The sequence below is a fragment of the Danio rerio genome, chromosome 1, assembly GCF_052040795.2.
Source record: "Danio rerio strain M-AB ecotype USA chromosome 1, GRCz13ab, whole genome shotgun sequence".
In the NCBI taxonomy this organism is placed as follows: Eukaryota; Metazoa; Chordata; class Actinopteri; order Cypriniformes; family Danionidae; genus Danio; species Danio rerio.
Genome location: NC_141021.1, coordinates 23,087,365 through 23,100,187, shown reverse-complemented (window position 1 = coordinate 23,100,187; position 12,823 = coordinate 23,087,365). Strand labels below are relative to the sequence as shown.

At 38.5% G+C, this 12,823-nt stretch overlaps 1 protein-coding gene across 4 annotated transcripts in view; it reads right to left on the bottom strand.

The window, feature by feature from the left end:
• Positions 1–12,823, bottom strand: part of pax5 (paired box 5) — a 96,470-nt gene that overhangs the window by 59,628 nt on the left and 24,019 nt on the right. For all 4 annotated transcript variants that reach the window (NM_131638.3, XM_087236323.1, XM_087236324.1 and 1 more), the window contains 1 exon segment: positions 9,548–9,673. In NM_131638.3, the coding sequence (NP_571713.2) occupies positions 9,548–9,673 (126 nt within the window).

The following is a 12,823-nucleotide window of genomic DNA, read 5'->3' as shown; positions in this document are numbered from 1 at the left end:
TACCAACCTTTAACAAATCCCACTGTTATCATCTATCCTATCCTCTCTCTCTTTCTCACTCCCCCTCACTTTCAGTCACACATCTTATTAAAAATTTCCTCTATCTTCCATTCAGAATATTCCACAGAAAAGAAGAGATAAAAGTGGCTGAAATGAAACTGGACAAAAAGTGAACATATTAAATGGCGGAGGAAACCACACCATCTCCTTTGTGGATGCCAGATTCTTGGTTGGGTTTTCTAATTATAGCAGAATAACAATTATGGTTTGTTTTTTTGTCTTATTTTCTTTAGGTTGTAACTTTAAAGAAAGGTTTCTTTATTGTTTTACGGGGCAAAGAGAACATTGTCCGACCCCTCTGCCCCGAACCACAGGCCTCCTGTCTTTCTTTCTTCTGTTTCTCTTTTCCTCCACTCCTCCCCTCGTCCATTTCTCCTCCGTTCAGAGAGAATGAACAGACACAATGCTTCTGTTCTAGAGGCCCCACAAGTCAAGTTCTCTCTTTCAGATCACTTCCCCTGGGTCAAAGGGCATCAGTGGGCTTTCCTCAAACACACGCACACATTCGCTCACACACACACACACACACACACACACACACACACACACACACACACACACACACACACACACACACACACACAACACACACACACACACACACACACACACACACACACACACACACACTAAGCCATCCATACCCTCTGTTTCTTCCTTTCCTGCTTGTGTGCAGCTGGAAATCATAGTGTCTTGCTTCACTAAACATGCATTTTGTCTCCGTCTCCCTTTCTGAAAGCATTACCACTCAGCGGAGAAATTTCTAGTATTACATCGGCACAATTTACCCGAGTGTGTGTAGAATGTCTTTATTTAATTTCTTACTTTCTTAAGTCTGAAATTTCCCAGTTCGATTCCGATTTCACAAGCTCTTTTACTGAAATGTATTTGGGTGTATTTTAGATTTTAATATCAATTTTGTGTACAAATGAAAAATGTCTCTTAAGGTCTTTGCTAATGCTATAAATTGCTTCCGACTAATTCAACTGAGTAATACATGTTTCTTTTTTCATTAAAATGTACAAAAAATTATGTGGTTAAACGAGAGACATTTGTTTTCACAACTGTATTACAGAGGTTCCACTGATTTACTAACAAAAAAAAAAAAAGACTCATAGATATTAGTTTCAGAAATCAGTAGTTAAACTGTATGGTTTGAGTCCATAAAACCATAAAACCAAAGACTCATTAGTTTTAGGAATTGGCACAAATCAGTGCACTGTATGTTTTGAAGACTCATGGGTAACAATTTAGATTAGGTCACAATTTATACAAATAACTACTAGATCTTTACCTGCCTATTTTTAACATATTAACTGTTCATTATAATTATCTAGTTTAATCTTATTGTGCATCCCTAAAGCTACCCAAAACCTAAACCCAGACTATAGAATACACAAGACGTGTCACTCGTATAGTTTTGAATAGAGAAAAGTGTAACAGTCAATATGGCGAATGTAGCCCCGCCTAGTAGTACAGGAGTCAATCATCGATCTCTATAGTCTGACGTTTCTACGATGGAAAAGCTTGCGTTGTCATTCACTTTCCACATCAAGTTTTCCAACCCAGGCTCAATCTGGAAATGTAGTCCCTCAGACATTTCTGGAGACTGCAAATTACGTGGCCGGAGGTACGTATGGCTGCATTTCATTTTTTAAGCAAACGCTATAGGGCGGTGTGACGCCGTTCCCTTCCGCGCTTGCCGGCTGACCACTTACCTCCCTGTGGAGAGCTTTCCCGCCGCAACCAGTTTGTCCAGTTAGCTCGGGTTACCGGGTTTGAGTCCGGGAAGGAGCGGTTCCAGAAATCAGGTAAGACAAAAACAGAATCCAAAAAATAAAATTAATGAGTTAACAACAGGCTGAGAATGTGGTCAAATCCAAAAACGTGGTCAAAATCAGACGAGAGCTTTTCTTTCTCTGGACGGCTTTTTTTTTTTTTGTAAACTGTTGGTTGGGTTTTAGGGAAGTAAGGGGGGGGGGGGTCAATCGATGAAACCGCTTGAGTTTAGGGTAGGAGACGAAGGGTGGGTCGGTCGATTGGCCGGCCGCCCAGTCAATCATTCAGCCAGTCGGACAGACGGGTGTTCGAAAGCGGCCTCTTGTGGTTTTACACGAGAACGGTGCTCGTGAGAGACGTTCGACATTCGAAAAACGACAGGGACATATTTCGCGGTCTCCAGAAACGTCTGCAGGACTACGTTTCCAGAATGTGCCTGGGTTGAAGTTTTCAGCACATCTGTTCATGAATTCACAAGGAAGACTTGGATTAAACCAATCAGCGCGATCTTTTGTGAACGAGATGCAACTTGATTAATATGCATGAATATGCATGATATAGCTTCGAAAACTCCTTTTACCTGTTACAGTCTTTAGAGAGACGGCATGATGGGTTGCCAATCGTAATCAAAACAAGTAGTAGAAGAATTGTTCGAAGGCATGGGTCGTCAGTGTTGCGTTTATAAATGTGCAGCAACAAAGGTTTTGTTTCCATTTCCCCGCGATGAGAGCATTGGTCATGTGTGGACCAGCATGTGGGGTTTACAGTGGTCTGTTAACACCCAACAAAAAATATGTTTGAAAGGAATGTTTTTACCCGAGAGCTTTTCGAATCTGGAAATGGTGAAATCCGGATTTGCCACTCATCTTCTTTTAAAAAAGACGCTGTACCTGTTGGTGTTGATTGTCCTGTCTCTACGGATTTGGTAGTGTGTGAGCAATCTTTGTTAATTTTTATTCAGATTAGGGTTGGGTATCGTTTGGGGTTATTTCGATACCGGTGCTAAATCGATACTTTTAAAACTTTTAAACCTGAACTGACACTTTTGAGCCACAAAATTATAGTGGATGACTCTAGAAAAATCTTTTATTTGACAAAATCTTTTAAAAAATAATTTTAAAAGAATAAGATAATTAAAGTTTAAAGTAAACATTATTTTATATATTACATATTTGAATTATATTAATATATTTCCTTTGATCATTTGTTGGTTAGCATGAGTTTAAGATTTGCATTATGAAATAACATTAGCTTACTACTAACCTGTGTAAATGCTGTCATCAAAATACTGAACTCTTTTTTTCTAGGGTTGGGGCATGTGACTATGTTTACATGGTTATCAGCAATCTAATGAATTGCATTTGTCTGAATAAGACAACAATATGATCAAGGTGTTTACATTCGTTGTATTTTGAATGTTCCTTTCATGATCCCATCTTACATGTTGTAGTACATAGATCGATTATTGACATTGCGTCACCACGCAATTTATGTTTACTTCAGAGTTTCATGTAATTTCAGGTGTTTCATTTTTAATTTTTCGACTTTAACTGCAGTTTCACCTTCATTCAGGAACATTTCATTCATGCCCCCATGACAAATGGGTATTTGACGCGCGCATTAGGTAAGGACTGGTGGAAGAGTGCTCTTTTAATGGAATTTGATACTGCACGTTGAATGGAAAGAAAAAAACAGGTGTCTGTGGTCCTTTAAGGTAATCAAAATCCACTGTTTACATGGTAGTCTAGACTCTTAACCAGAGTATTGTCTTAATCATATTAAAATCGAAGCATTGGTGTCCATGTACTTACTCATTGAAAGTGCCAGATGATGTCGCAAGCTTTCAGAGACAGTGCATTCCTCTGCCTTTGAGTTGATTCCATGAGCCCTCAAATGTGTCATTAAGTTTGACGTGTTTCCCCCTTACACACAACTTTTGTAAAGCATCTGCTTCACGTTGCTGTGTCAGAATCCTTGCTTGTAAAATATGCTTTCGAAACGATTAGTTTAAGCATATTTGATAAGCGCGATCATGCGTGTTGATCTGAAGAGAGTCGCCCTCGCTCACTGAATGCGCTGTACTGCGTGCGTTGCGTGCGTCCGTTCCCAAAGCAACAAGAACAAACGCCTGACATCGCCTGTCTGTATTCCTCAAAGTTGTTTAGAATAAATGTTTAGAGATGTGTTATGTGTGCACCTTTGATGCACTCCTTGATGCTTCCTACGTCCTTGTCGCAGCACCAGTGGCACCGAAATTCATATGTTGATTCGGTCCGGTACATCCCGGTTACAAAGTCAGGTACTAAAATGGCACCGGGTTTCGGTACTCAACCCTAACTCAGATGGCAAAGTTAGTTAGTATCATCAGCAGTACTCTTTTAGTTTTTAAAGAGATACCTTAGTCTAAAGGATTTAGTTACTAAGTTTACAGTAATATCGCTGAAATATTATAGACTGAAAATCCTCCACTTCCATACAGCTCTCAGATCTGCTTTAAATGCTGCTCACTGAATCACTATCTCTCCTGCCTTTGTATTTGTGTTGTTGCTGTAGTGCACAAACGGAAACTCCCCTTTTCATGCAAACCCTTTCCTCTTTCGCCACTCCCACCTAAACAAAGCTGGACTCACCCACTTTCCTGACTTTTTCAAACTAGAGATGTGAAAACACCCAGCTGGGACAGAGGGGGTTTCACCGCCCTTTAATGCAAACAGAAATCTTACATTTACTCGCATAAAATATTTCTTCAGCACTGCTGCTGAAGTGGTGCAGAAAAACCTTATTAATTGGTACATTAAAAAAAATTTGTAAGTGGGTTTATGACAGTCTGGAGCTTTTGTTTCCTTTCGCAAAATGATATAAAAGAGGCAGCAATCTCATGAGCTCATCCTGTTTGTTTACTACACTTTTGTATTGGTTGCATCATACAGGAGGTGTATAAGCAAAAATCACTTTGATGAACAACACAGCAGATGCATACTCCTCACTTGTAAACAAACAGCAGCTCAAGGCTGACCTGTAAAGGTAAAATATTGCAAATAATATTCAGTTGTACAGCGGGATCACTTCACAAGAACTGAGTGTACAGAGGATTGATTTTGTTGGGTTTTTTGAATCAATGTTAATAACAAATTGTTAACTTGTGTAATATTAGGCACCAAAGCCACGTGGTTACATCTAAAAATCTGATTTATTATTCTACTAAAAATGCTCCTACATCTTGCATGGCCTGAGGGTGTGTGAATTAACAGCAAATTGTAATTTTTGCTTGCAACTATCCCTTTAGCATGTGTCTTATGCTCTTTAAAATCTGCAAGCAGCATAAGCTACAAACTGCCAAAACTATTGCACATGTTACTTTATGCCTTAAGCAAACCCACGAGAGCGTCTCTCACTTAGAGAGTGCGTACACACACTCGCTCGCACACTGCTAAACTTCACAGCACTGACCACCCGCAGTTTCACCATGTCAATTAAACACACAAATTCATTTAGCCGCCCCTCCCTCCCTGCTGGATGTGATATGTTGCATTAATTAAAATGGCAGACGTCGGCCTAATTGGAGCTTGGATGAACGTTGATGTGTGTATGTGTGTGTGTGTATGTGCGTTCAGCTAAGCCAGAAGTCAGTTTACTAAAGTTACATTATGTTTCACGGCATCCATAGTTTATGCAGTTTCATCATTTCATCTCAAATGTTATTAAATTTTATTGCACAGCTTTCTGGAATACTTGATTTTGATCAGTCAGTCATGGCGTTCTAAGGTATGTAAGAGGGATAAATTACATTTAGGAGGTTGTTATAGCAGAATAAAGCCATACAGGATGTTGTATAAGACTAAAGGACTTTATTCTGTAAAAACAACCTTCCTGGATGTATCACATGATAGCACCAAAAGGTCAAAAACCCAAAGCAGAAATGAAATAAATGAATGATACTAACCTACCTATTATTTATTCGCAAGACAAAGACGGCGTCAAAAACAGCACCATGACAGACAAGCATATACAAATGAATGTGGTTGCAAATATTTGGATGAGAACATTTTAAGAGATGGTAAAGGTGATTTGAAGTTCCCGAATGAGTCTAATAACATATAATGGATAACATGTCTTCGAACATTGTGACTGACCAGTAAGAAGTGAGTTTTCCCAACACATTCCACGGCAACTTTTTTGTTTAGTGGCTAATTTAGTTGCTAATTCGTAGGAGTTTGTACGATCTCAATCATACAATTTAGTACAATTTGCTCATCCTCCAAAAACAGTTGGGTTTGGGGGCAGATTTGCATGGCAACCTCTCTCCTCTTTAAAATCATACATTTTAGATCGACAGATCTCTGTTACACTGCTGTTTTTGACTGTTTGGCCCCATCTTGTGATTGAATAATATGTTGGGTAGTGTATGCTCCACTCAGCCATTTTAGTTTCTGTCAGCATTGACTTTAATTAAATAATTAATAAACTATAGCAACTCAGAACAATGCTTTGTGCCTAATTTTTACATTTTGTTGCAATTAGCTGTGTAATAAGCAGGATAAAGTACATCAAGACGGTTGTTTTTGCATTGGGCTTCTAATAAGTCTGCCGGGTTAATAGGGCATATGCAGAAGGACTTTTGAGCAGCCCTGTTAAAGCACTTCCGGGTTACTGTATGCCGTTACAAAATCACAGCGTTTAAGGTCTGTTTTCTTTAAAAATAAACAATCTTCACTGCCTGATTGATATACAATATAAAGTGGGTCCCAGAATGTACAAGAAGCACTGCATTAAATTCCATTTTTTGCGCCATGTCTTATTGACGTCTTATGAACATTTATTTTACTCCAGTATTTTCAATATTTTCACTTAAGGCATGTAAATGGCTTTTCATTAATTGTATGACTGATTATATTTCAATTACATTGCAACATCAATGTTGTGCATATACCCTATTCTGTACTTTACACCTTACATATTGCATGTTAGGTTGTTTCACAAAAATTTGGGTCAATAATGGACAAGCTCCACAGTTGGGGTCAATATTTAAAATCAATATATTTAATTTATACTTGAAAGTTTTCGAGAGCTGTGATGAAAAATAAATTGAGGAATCAATTTTGCGTTGATTCTTAGATTTTCAAAATGCACCGATATTTGCTGTTGAATCGAATCTGAGCTTAGTGTTTAACAGCATATGGTGGTAGGCTATTTTTTTTTTAAACTGTAATCTCAAACATGCACGACAAAGAGCGATTGCGCATTTGGTTGTTGGCTTTAATGATGATTATTTTAGCACCAGTGTGGAGACTGGAAGTCTGTACCAGCCAGTATAAAGTGACGTCATTTGAGTTTTCAGCACATCTGTTCGTTAATACATGAGAAAAACTTGGTTCGAACCAATTAGCGCACTCTATTGTGAACAAGATGCAACTTCATTAATATGCATGACATAGCTTTGAAAACTCCTTTTACCTGTTACAGTGTTCAGAGAGACTTCACATTGTGTTGCCAATCGTATTTCTTACAAGTAGAAGAAGAATTTTTCAAAGGCATGGGTCTTCATTGTTGCGTTTATAAATTTGCCACAACGAAGGTTTTGTGTTCATTACCCCGTGATGAAAGCACAGGTCATGTGTGGACCCACATGTGTGGATTACAGTGGTCTGCTAACACCCAACAAATGTGATGAAAAATAGTTTGAGAAATTAATTCTGCGTTGATTCTTAGATTTTCAAAATGCATTGCTATTCTCTGTTGAGTCGATTCTGAGCTTAGTGTTTAACAGCATATGCTGCTAGGCTATTTTTCTTAACTGTAATCTCAAACATTCACAACAAAGAATCATTTTGTGCATTCAGTTGTCGGCTTTAATGATCATTATTTTAGGTTCAAGTGGTACGTGTAAAGAATTGGATGCAAGCAGAGTACGGCTGTACCATCTGCAGGTAAAAACTAAGCTCAGAATTGAGAAAGAATAGCAATGCATTTTGAAAATCTCAGAATTGGCAAGGAATCAATTTATTAAACAGTTTTTAACAGAGCTTAAGTACATAGCATAAAAAACATATTGTATATCATTCATTCATTCATTCATTTTCTTGTTGGCTTAGTCTCTTTATTAATCCGGGGTCGCCACAGCGAAATGAACCGCCAACTTATCCAGCAGGTTTTTACGCAGCGGATGCCCTTCCAGCCGCAACCCATCTCTGGGAAACATCCACACACACATGCTCATACACTACGGACAATTTAGCCTACCCAATTCACCTGTACATGTCTTTGGACTGTGGGGGAAACCAGAGCACCCAGAGAAAACCCACGCGAAGGCAGGGAGAACATGCAAACTCCACACAGAAACGCCAACTGAGCCGAGGTTCAAACCAGCGACCCAGCGACCTTCTTGCTGTGAGGTGACAGCACTACCTACTGGGCCACTGCCTTGCCTTGTATATCATTGTTTTTTAAATATATATTTACATTACATCACATTAAAGTTCTGTCATTAAACTCTAGTTTACCCAGTGTGCATCCCAGTGTGCATCAGGGTATATCTAATCAGCTTCTTTATTATTAACTACATGCATGGCGCAGATGATTGATTGCTGTTGCTTCACCAGCCAATGAGTTTGCTCCTCATCATTTTAAATGCTTAAGCTACGATCACTCTAGAGTTTGAGCATGTGAAATTCTATTAAACAGGTCTGCGAAAATGGTCAGGATAAAACAAGATAATTAGACATCGATAAAGAGCTCTGTTTTGATCTTCTATTAGTCTTATGCAAACACGTGATGCGATATCTTAAGTAAAGGCTCACAAAGCTTAAACTTTGGAATGAAGCGACACTTTTTGCACAAGCTTGCTTTGTGGGATGAAAAGTGCAGTGTGACCATTTCAGTAAAGCTAGCGCAGCTATGGCCAGTGTGTTTTCAGATCCCTCTTCCACCCCAGCTCCACCTGTATTTAGATCCACCAGGGGGTTACTTGTACTTTATGTTTGCAGCAAAAGTGCATTATATTCTCAGAAAACATGTCTCTGAATATACTGGCAGTAGTCTTGGTATTTGCTCTGCACAATAATCAAAGCCGCAGCAGCAACAGCATAGCAGATCTTTGCTGCCAAGATAAAACACATCAAGAGTAATGATGGCAGAACTAAACTTCAAAATGAAAGTGTTGGCATGAAACAAAAAAAAAAGAAATCTTCCGTTGTTGATGTCTGCCATTTTATATATCATTTTGTGTGTGACATCTGGAGTTCCCTCATGTACTGTAGGGGTCTGCCAAGCAATGGCTTTTTAATAGACACATGTGTGCAAACACACACATGCACATCCACATGCACACGCTGTGCCTCCCCTGGATAGAGATGTTTATCTAAGACGTGCCAGCGGTGTCCAATCCCCCTCCTTCTCTCATGCATCTGTCAATGTTCAGCAACTTCCATCTGTGCTCTGTGTGCATTTGTGTGCGTGTGTGTGCAATGAGATGGTGTTGTGCATAGGAAAGAAGAGGAGAAGAAGGCTGAATACAGGATGTAATTGATTTTTTGTTTTGTAATTGCTGGTAGACAGAATGTCTCATTAGTTTCTGAATGTCCAGCATGAAAATAAACTATATGTTTGGTGCATCAGCATCATGAATAATACTTAAGTTAAGCAAGTTTAGAGGGAGTTTGGAGGAGTAAAGATTTGTCAGTTCCTGAAAACAAAGCATGCGCTGACTTACGGTCATCCCTCTTCCGCTTGCTGGCATCGGCAGGTGAACTAATGCCCAAAATTCCACTGATGGAGTAGGAGGAGCCTGCGGCATCACTGGTTACTGCAGAAACCTGCGTCACTGCCACGGTAGAGGCTACAAAGATGCAGAGAGACTATAAGACTACAAATATCCAAATACTTAAATAGTAACACTTTACAATAAGGTAGCATTTGCTGTTATTAGCTGATGTATTTACTAACATGAACAAACTATGAACAATAAATTAATTACAGTATTTATTAATCTTTGTTAACATTAATTCATGAAAATAAAATTTTCATTGTTAGTTTGTTAACTTACCATGCATTAACATTAAAGGGCACCTTTTGTAGGCTGTTTGGACTGAACCGTATAGGTATAGTGTGTCCACTGTCATATGATTGTGATAAAAAACACAAAAAGTATCTTTTTTATGAATTTCCTATAAAAATGGGATCCAAATCCTAGTGACTTTGAGGCCCACCACAACGTGACCTAGGAGTGCAGTTTTCACCGCCTATGGAATTGGTTGACATGTAGACATATGCCATATAAATATGTCCACAGAACAGGATTTGCAAAGAAACTGGGATTAAAAGATCTGTTCCAATTTTCTGTGATCATCTGCACCTCAAAAATGCAGTTCACAAGTTTAAAACGTTTTTTAAAACAGTGCAGTTTTGTAATAAAGAAAAGACTGCTGAAATCACTACAGCGCATAGTACATCTATTTACATGGATGCTTCAAACACCACAGGAGTCCAGTTTGTGGACATAAAATTTTATTTTGTAGTTTTATTATTATTATTATTATTATTATTTAAAACTGCCTTTATTCTAGCCGAAATAAAACAAATAAGACTTTCTCCACAAGAAAAAAAATATTATCAGACATACTGTGAAAATGTCCTTGCTCTGTTAAACATCATTTAGGTAATATTTAAAAAAGAAAAAAATCAAAGGGGGGCTAAAACTTCTGACTTCAACTGTATACTTTCTCTGTGAATTTATGTTTCAAGTTTTTATTGAAAATGTCACATCCATAACACTGGAATTGCTCAGAGGTAAAAAAAAAAAAAAAAAAAAAAAAAACATTTGGGTATCAACATTATTAAAAACATCAAATCGCATTAGTGTTTTAAAAAAGTAAACAATAAATCTTCTTTTTAACTAAGCTTTCTTTTTAAAAATACTCTTTTCTTTATTTTTCATTCATTCATTTTCTTTTGTAGCTAAGTCCCTTTATTAATTTGGTGTCGCCACAGCGGAATAAACCGCCAACTTATCCGTTATATGTTTTACACAGCGGATGACTGCCCCTCCAGCTGCAATCCAACACTGGGAAACTTTTCTTTATTATTTTCTTTATTTTCATATCACTTTCACTTAAATATTTTACATTAGCTCCCCAAAACAACTGACATTTTAAAGCTTCAGACAAATAAATTTAAAGCTAAAAAGCAACAATTAAATGTTGAGTATTAGTGTGACACAACTTTATCATGAGCGGAGACACAGTGGCTCAGTGGTTAGCACCGTCGCCTCACAACAACAAGGTCACTAGTTTAAGTCCCGGCTGGGCCAATTGGCATTTCTGTGTGGAGTTTGAATGTTCTCGCCATGTTCACGTGAATTTCACATGGGTTTCCTCTGGGTGCTCCACAGTCCAAAGACATGCGCTATAAGTGAATTGAATAAACTAAATTGGCCGTCACTGATCAGTTGGCATTTCTGTGTGTCTGTCAGGTTTCCCCCACAGTCCAAAGACATGCGGTACAGGTGAATTGGATAGGCTAAGATGTCTGTAGTAAATGAGTGTGTATGGATGTTTCCCAGAGATGGGTTGCAGCTGGATGGGTATCCGCTGCTTAAAACATATGCTAGATAAGTTGGCAGTTAATTCCGCTGTGCAGCCCCTTTTTAAATAAGCTGAAAATAAAATGAATGAATGAATGAATGAATAAATGTGTGTGAATGAATGAACGAATGAATGAATGTATGTGTGTGAATGTGAGGGTGTATGGTTACTGGGTACTGGGTTGCAGCTGGAAGGGTATGCGCTGTGTAAAACAGTTGGATAACTTGGCGGTTCATTCCACTGCGGTGACTCTTGATGAAGAAAGGGACTAAGCCAAAGGAAATTAATGAGCGTATGGAATGAGAAAATCTATATCAACAGCATTGTTATTTACATGATCCTTGTCTTAAAGCTCCTGGCACAATATCATGTCCAGAAGTGTAGTATGTTCTTAAATGTTTGTTTTTCATTTCCTTCTTCTTGGCCCTGCGTTTTTTCCCCATCAAAGACCTTTCAGTAAAACCTGCCGTCACTCTATTGTGGTGATGTGCTGCCGCCCAAGGATAAGATGCTAACAAGCGAACAGCTTTTCGACATGTGAGGTCTTGGCGGCAGCGAACGAGGCCACAAAGTCTTCTCTCTGTCAAGCCTTCATTCTCTCTGTCCTCTTTATCTCACTTCCTGTCAGCTGACGCACAGCCTGAGTGACAGTACAGTGGCCCCAAGGGGACACTAAGGTGTAGAGATGAAGCTAATCCTCCATCCCAACAGACTGTGCTAAAATGGAGAAGAAAAACAAATCGCTCTGAGAAAAGATAAACGTCGCCGCTCTCGTTTGCTAACCAGGTGGAAAATGTAATGAATGCATATCCCTCAGTTTTTTACTCTTGATTTATCATTTCAATTATCTGATTCTCTTATTCTTTCGCACTTTTTTCCAAGGAATGGAAACCCGATGCGAGCGCTTTATATTCAAAATCCCTAAATTTCAATTTTCCGCCTGAGTATGAGAACTATTTATCATCATAATCTGAAGGAGACGGAGAACTGGCGAGCCTTGTGCGTGCAAAATTAATTTAGATTAAGCGGAGGTGTGCGATTATGAAGATTACTGACAGTGAGACAAACGCCGTTCAATACTTTATTAACTGGCAACGGGAGTTTTCCTCCTAAACTGATCTCAGAACACTTTTAGAGGTTCACCTTTGTTTTTCTTATTGAGGAAAGGGTTTTGAGGGTCAGAAAACAAGATTGAAAGAATTAATCAGATATCAAACACTGGACAGATAGAAATAAAAGGGGTGGTCCAGAGTGTATTTTTAGGGCTTGGTTGCGTTTATAAGATGCAAAGCAATATGTGCTCATGCTTCTTTTGTAGAAAATCGGGTTATTTTTTTCATATTTCTTACTTTGATTATATACAGCTACTCAGCTAACATGAAAATGGCTGACATATTTTCTAGTTT